This window comes from Galeopterus variegatus, unplaced genomic scaffold, assembly GCF_000696425.1.
Source record: "Galeopterus variegatus unplaced genomic scaffold, G_variegatus-3.0.2 Scaffold4739, whole genome shotgun sequence".
In the NCBI taxonomy this organism is placed as follows: Eukaryota; Metazoa; Chordata; class Mammalia; order Dermoptera; family Cynocephalidae; genus Galeopterus; species Galeopterus variegatus.
In genome coordinates, this window is record NW_007730850.1 from 96,830 (window position 1) to 103,719 (window position 6,890).

The 6,890-nt window shown below is 33.0% G+C and overlaps 1 protein-coding gene across 1 annotated transcript in view; it reads left to right on the forward strand.

The window, feature by feature from the left end:
* The first annotated feature begins 586 nt into the window (after positions 1 to 586).
* PRKD3 (protein kinase D3) overlaps positions 587 to 6,890 on the forward strand; it is a 68,889-nt gene continuing 62,585 nt past the window's right edge. Inside the window, exon 1 of the mRNA XM_008588247.1 lies at positions 587 to 1,319. Within this exon, the coding sequence (XP_008586469.1) occupies positions 1,032 to 1,319 (288 nt within the window). The 5' untranslated portion in view covers positions 587 to 1,031. The remainder of the gene's footprint in view (positions 1,320 to 6,890) is intronic.

Consider the following 6,890-nt stretch of genomic DNA (forward strand, 5'->3'; position numbering starts at 1 on the left):
GGAGCAACACCGAGGGTTGCGATCCCGTTGCCGGTCCCAGTCCGGTACGGGGGCGACACTGAGGGTTGTGATCCGTTGCCGGACACAGAAAAAGACAAAAAGGAAAAAAAAAAAAAAGTGTTTAATCTTCAAATTAGGTATTAATGAGGAGTCCCAGGGGTGTTTTTTGTGTGTGCAGGAGGTGCTTCCTGAAATTATACTTAGAGTGACAAATGGCTCTGATAACTAGACAAAAAATGGCTACCCGTTAGGATTTATTAGTGAATTATAAATGTACAACCAAAAATTATGATTTAAAAAAATTATAGGGATTATTACATTTTTAAATTCATGTCAAGCGAATGTAAAATATTGAAAACCTTTTTAAAATTTCTTCCAGGCTGACTGCAATTCAGAAAGCATCAACTTTTCTCACTGGATGCATTCCGCAAATGAAATATTCTTGCACTATTTTAAAAAGCTTTGTACTTCATTATAGAAAAGTTCATCCCCAAAATGAAAATGAGGGCGGTTGAGAATGTGATTTAAGGTGTGGGCATTTGAGGTGTCCCATCAAATCAGTGAACCGGAAGATAAGGTACTGAATAGATTAATCCAAAACCTTTACTATTTCTTAAACCAGGAGGATTTTATCTTGACAGAAAAACTACTTTTATTCAGTATGTATTTTCTGAAATTAAAGCAGAGAGACAAGAAAATACATGAAGATGTTTAATAAACAATGTCTACTCTTTTCTGATGAGGATAACTCAGCGATGTTAAATCCTTTACAGATCCCTGGTTGTGGTCCTAAAGATAAGACTCTCTTTTGATGGGACTGAAATTAAGAGAAGTGGGACTTTTTTTGTGTGCATTCAACTCTCAGTGATAGAATTTATAATCATCAGCATGAGTGGCTTAAAAGAAGAAATAAAGAAGCTTTCAACTAAATCCAAAAGTGCAGTCATTTTTTTACTGCTGTTATTTTAAACGGCTCTTCATAACCATTTAAAAAGGATTGACAACTGTTTTTAAAGATTAAAGAAAGGCAGATGTCTGCAAATAATTCCCCTCCATCAGCCCAGAAGTCTGTATTACCTGCAACAATTCCTGCTGTGCTTCCAACTCCTTCTCCATGTTCAAGTCCTAAGACTGGACTTTCTGCCCGCCTCTCTAATGGAAGCTTTAGTGCACCATCACTTACCAACTCCAGAGGCTCGGTGCATACAGTTTCATTTCTACTGCAGATTGGCCTCACACGGGAGAGTGTTACCATTGAAGCCCAGGAACTGTCTTTATCTGCTGTAAAGGATCTCGTGTGCTCCATTGTTTATCAGAAGGTACTGTGCATGCTATTTATGTCAATAGTTTTCCTAGTTAATATTGTTTCTAATGTTTCTCTATAAATTATACATACAATAATGACTTAACACGTAAGGATCCATCAATAATTTATGTCCTGATTCTGAGCATTTTTGGAAGAGTCCTAATAGACTATGAGCCTAAAGTCTGATATTCCAGAGAATATCTAGTTGGAACTTATGTCCCAGATTTAAAATACTACTTATCCCAACTTTAAAATACCACTGTGGTTTTGTTTGTCTCTTAAGAGTACAAAAATTGGTATAAAGTTAAGAGGACATAAGAAATCTCATTGATTTTCAGAAAAGGCAGGAGATAAAGGGCACATAGGACACAGCAGCAGCTGAGTCCCAGTTCCACATCTTACTCTTTCTAGGTGCCCTGTGTTCTGCCATCTCTTTTATACCCTTTTCTGTCCCTTAAATCCTGATAATTTTCAGAAACAATGTTCAGAATCTACCTAAACTGCCATTTAATATAGGACCACACTCTCTCTGTCTCCTAAAAAATAGTAAGTCAATTTTGAGTATATGACAAAGTATATGAAAATTTGAACATTCAGGGTAGTTTTATTTTATTTCCCATCCACCCACCTTGTGCCCTGTACCGTGCCATTCTTAAGGGAACCTTAGCTAAATGTCTTTAATAATCTTGATTTGATGGATGAGCTAGTCTGTTTCTATTTTATCATAAGACTATTTGCATGGGTTGTATGAATTTGTTATATTTTATTTCCAATGGACCAAACATATGTTCCAAATTTGTACTGTTTTTGTTTTAATTCCTTATGCTTTATATGTTTGTCCTTGTATTCTGATGTAGAAGTGATTAGCAATCCAAATATGTTATGCTGTGAAAATCACCTGTGCCTCCGGTGATTTACATAAACGTGGCCTAAAGTAAGAATAACTTCTACTTTTTTGAGGTTTGGGGTGGAGCACACACCTGGCTAATACAGGGATCAAACCCTGGACGTTGGTGTTATCAGCACCATGCTCTAACCAACTGAGCTAACAGGCCAGCCCCCTAACTACTTTTGTAGAGCTGTAGGGCCATGTATCTTTCAGTGTCTTTGCTTTTACTTTCCCTTTCATTACATGTTTCCAAGATTTTCCACAAATACTTTTACAACTAGGTTGTAATTTTTTATTTAAAGATAATATTTAAACTTAAACGTGATTTGTAACATAAGTGGAATGTTTTCTTTTTATTTAAGACCATAGAAACTCAGAACTAATGTTTTGGTGAGTCTCTATTGTTAGTTTTCGATCTTTGGAAATTTCATTTACTTAGTTTTTAAAGTTTTTTGAAATTGGTGATGGGCCACAAAAAATGTTTACATTGTGTAAAGATAAAACAAAGGTAATTAATTAATTAATTATTTTTAAAGGCAAAAAAATCCATATTACTAAATAAAATAAAATGTTTTGATTGACAAAAAGTTATATATACTTATTGTGTATACATTTTGTTTTGAAATATGTATAGATTATGTAATGGCTAAATCAAGCTAATTAACTCGATTTACTATTCTTATTTACTTCAATTAACTCATTTGCTTCTCGTGTTTATAGGCAGGCATACTGATTTTCTGCATGATTATTCTAGAATCATTGTTACTTCATCGTTAATATAAATGTGAGAAGTGGGTTAAAGGGTTAAACTCATGGAGAACTGGATTAAAAATCATAAACCATCAAAAATCAGAGTGGTGTCAAGGAAATAAACAGGGTATAGCTCAAAAAAGGATAATTCAGGGTAAACTTTATACAAATATAAAATAGTTTTTGATTATAGATATATCCAGCATAAAATGAATATTGTAGTGAACTGAATTTGAATCAATTTTATAGTGACAGGGATGTATTTGACAAAAATATATAGAATATATATAGCATATAAACATGTTACACTTTATTTTTTATATTTCCTAGAATACTGACTTGTTTAAATATAGTGAAAAGAGTATTGAGCTTGGAACTAGGTCAGCTCTATTATTTATTTACTGTATGATTTAGGGCAAGTGATTTTACTTCTCTAGATTATGGTTTCCAGATCTGTCAAATCATTGAGTTGAAATGATTTCTAGTGTGTAATTCCAGCTATCAAACTGTGAGTTATTTAATCTACATTTGGGTTTTCACTGCTAGAGACAGATAAATGAGAATGAAGTCTCAAGGGATGGGTGACCTCTCCAGGTCTTAACTGGAAAGAAATCTTTTATTTATTTCTTGTTTATTTATTTATATTGAAACATAATTGATTATAGATATTTGTGGGATACAAAGTAGACTATCAGTAGTGTGTACAATATGTGATGGTCAAATCAGGATAGTTAGCTTCTTCATCATTACAATATGTAATCATTCTTTGTGTCCGTTAACCAGTTTCTCATTAACTTCTCATTAACCCCACTCCCCTGTTTCCTCCCTCTCTCCTCTTCTAGTAACCACAGTTCTCTTATCTCCTTCTGAAAGTTCAGTGTATTGTGATTGTTGTTTCTTTCTTTCTCTCTCTTGCTTGTTTGTTTATTTATTTATTTAGCTCCCACTTATGAATGAGGACATGCGTTATTTCTGAAAAGAAATCATACAGGAACCAGCTTAGAATCTAGGATTTACTTAAAGCCTTCATGGATCTCTAACTCATCTTGGAGATGGAAAAACTATGTAGAAGTTCCTTTTTCTCTTTACTGTCTCTCTTGGACAGCTTGCTCACTGGTTATCCATTTTCATTGCCTACACATGTGCGTCTCCAATTGCATGTTATTTGGAAATTACTTTGAGCTTCTCAAGAAAGGTACTATTTAAAAAATCATAATTTTGTTGATATATTGGGAGGAGTATCTTTCGAGTTAATTTGAGATGATTCCCTACCCTGTCAATAAATGTATCATATTTTTAAAAAATAATGAAGATAGCTCACATTAATAATAACAATAGCTATTATTTATACAGTGGTTCTTATGTATCTAATTTTGTTCTAACCTCTTTGCACATATTTCATTAATTCTTCACAGCATCACTATGTATGAGATGAACACTATTAAAATCTCCATTTACAGATAAGGGAATTGAAGCACAAAGAGGTTAAGTACCTTTCCAAAGTCTTTAACTTCAAAAAGTTTACTTCAAAAAGTTCATGGAAAAATAGAATTAAAAGATAACACAAATCTTTCCATGAGCTTTTTGAAATACTCTCATATAGATAACAAAGTACAGATTAGTGCAGACTGTCCTATCATTATTGTATATTATATATACATACACACAGTTATACATGTATGTGCAAGTATTGCATATTAAAAAAATAATATTTAAACATTAAAAAAATGCTACAGTGATTTAAAAGGAATGGCCATTAGATTTATAAATTATGTTATTGGATAAGATTGTATTTTTATATTGCTTTATTTTCTAGTACCTGTAAGACATATAAAAATGTGACATGTAGTATATATATTTAGGGATTTTTTTCTTAAGAGATATTTTTACAAGATGTTTTTTTTTTTCTTTTTTTTAGATTTTAATTTATCGATATACAATGTAGTTGATTTTCGTAACTTCTAAGGTTTTATTTTAAAACTTTTGATATTTAATAGACATACAGGAAATGTACATACCATAACTTTAATAAATTACAAAATAACATCTGCCAATAAATAGAAATTTGCTAGCACTTGCGAAGGCCTCCTTGTACCCCCTCCCATCACCACCCTCTTGTGCCTTCCCAAAGATAAAGATTCTTCTAACTTCTAATTTCCTAGTTAATATATTTACTTCAGTTTGAACATTTTATAATGAAAGAATGAATATGTAATTTTGTAGTTTGTGTAGCTGCATTTTAATTTTTATTGCTGTGTAATATTACATTATGTAAATGTACCATATTTTATTTATTCAAACACCCTTGGACTTTGCCATTTTGAGGATTGTGATGGTTAATTTTATGTGTCAACTTGACTGGGCCATTGGGTGCCCAGGGTCACATATCATTCTGGGTGTTTCTGTAAGGGTGTTTGAAATACTGACCTTTTAAATTTATTTGTTAAAAATATTTTAACATTTATTTTAACATTTTGGTTTTGGTGGCTGTCTGGTTTGGGTGTCCATAAAAATATTTTAACATTTATTTGTACATATTTGTGGGGTACAGTGTGTTGTTTCAATACATGCATTTACTACACAGTGGTTCACTTAGGGTAGATTGCATAGTGTTGTACCTGTTAGTCCATTTTTTCTCCTCCCCCCACCACCCCTGCCTCCAGTAACCATTATTCTACTCTCTAGTTCTATGAGAACTACTTTTTTTTTTTTTGATTCCACATATGAGTGGTATTATGTGCTATTTGTCTTTTTGTGCCTGACTTACTTCACTTAACATGATGGTTTCCTGTTTTTATCTGTTCATCCATTGATGGACATTTAGGTTGATTCCATCTCTTGGTATTGTGAATAGTGCTACAATAAACATGGAAGTACAGGTTTCATTTTGATATATTGATTTCATTTCCTTTGAGTGTATACCCAGTAGTGAGATAGCTGGGTCGTAGGGTAGATCTATTTTTAGTTCTTTGAGGAACCTCCATACTGTTTTCCACAGTGGCTGCACCAATTTACACTCCCACCAACACTGTAGGAGAGTTCCTTTTTCTCAGCATCTTTACCAGCATTTGTTATTTTTGTCTTGTTGATAATAGCCATTCTAACTGGAGTGAGATGATATCCCATTGTGGTTTTCTATTGCATTTCCCTGATGATTAGTTATGTTAGGCATTTTTTCATGTGCTTGTTGGCAATTTGTATGTCTTCTGTTGAGAAATGTCTGTTCAGGTCCTTTGCCCATTTTTTAACTAGGTTATTTGTTTTTCTGCTATTGAGTCTTTTAAGTTCCTTAAATATTCTGGATATTAGCCCCTTGTCTGATGTGTGGTTAGCAAACACTTTCTCCCATTCGGTAGGTTGTCCGCTCACTTTGTTGTTGGCTATAAGTGCATGGGTTTGTTTCAGGGCTCTGTGTTCTATTCCATTGGTCAATTTGTCTGTTTTTATGCCAGTCCCATGCTGTTTTGGTTACTATAGCTTTATTGTATACTTTGAAGTCAGGAAGTGTGATGCCTCCAACTTTGTTCTCTTTTGTTCAAGATTGCTTTAGTTATATGGAGTCTTTTGTGGTCCTTACAAATTCTAAGATTATTTTTTCTGTTTCTGTGAAGAGTATCATTGGTATTTTGATAGGGATTGCAATGAATATGTAGATTGCTTTAGATAATATGGACATTTTGATAATGTTAGTTCTTCTGACCCATGAACATGGGATATCTTTCCATCTATTTGTGTCCTTTTCCATTTTTTTTTCCCACAATGTTTTATAGTTTTCATTGTAGAGGTCTTTCATCTCCTTCATAAATTTACTCCTAAGTATTTTGGTTTTTGGTAGCTATTGTGAATGGAATTACTTTCTTGATTTCTTCTTCAGCTATTTCATTGTTAGCATATGAGAAGGCTACTGATTTTTGTGTGTTGATTTTGTATACTGTCATTTAACTG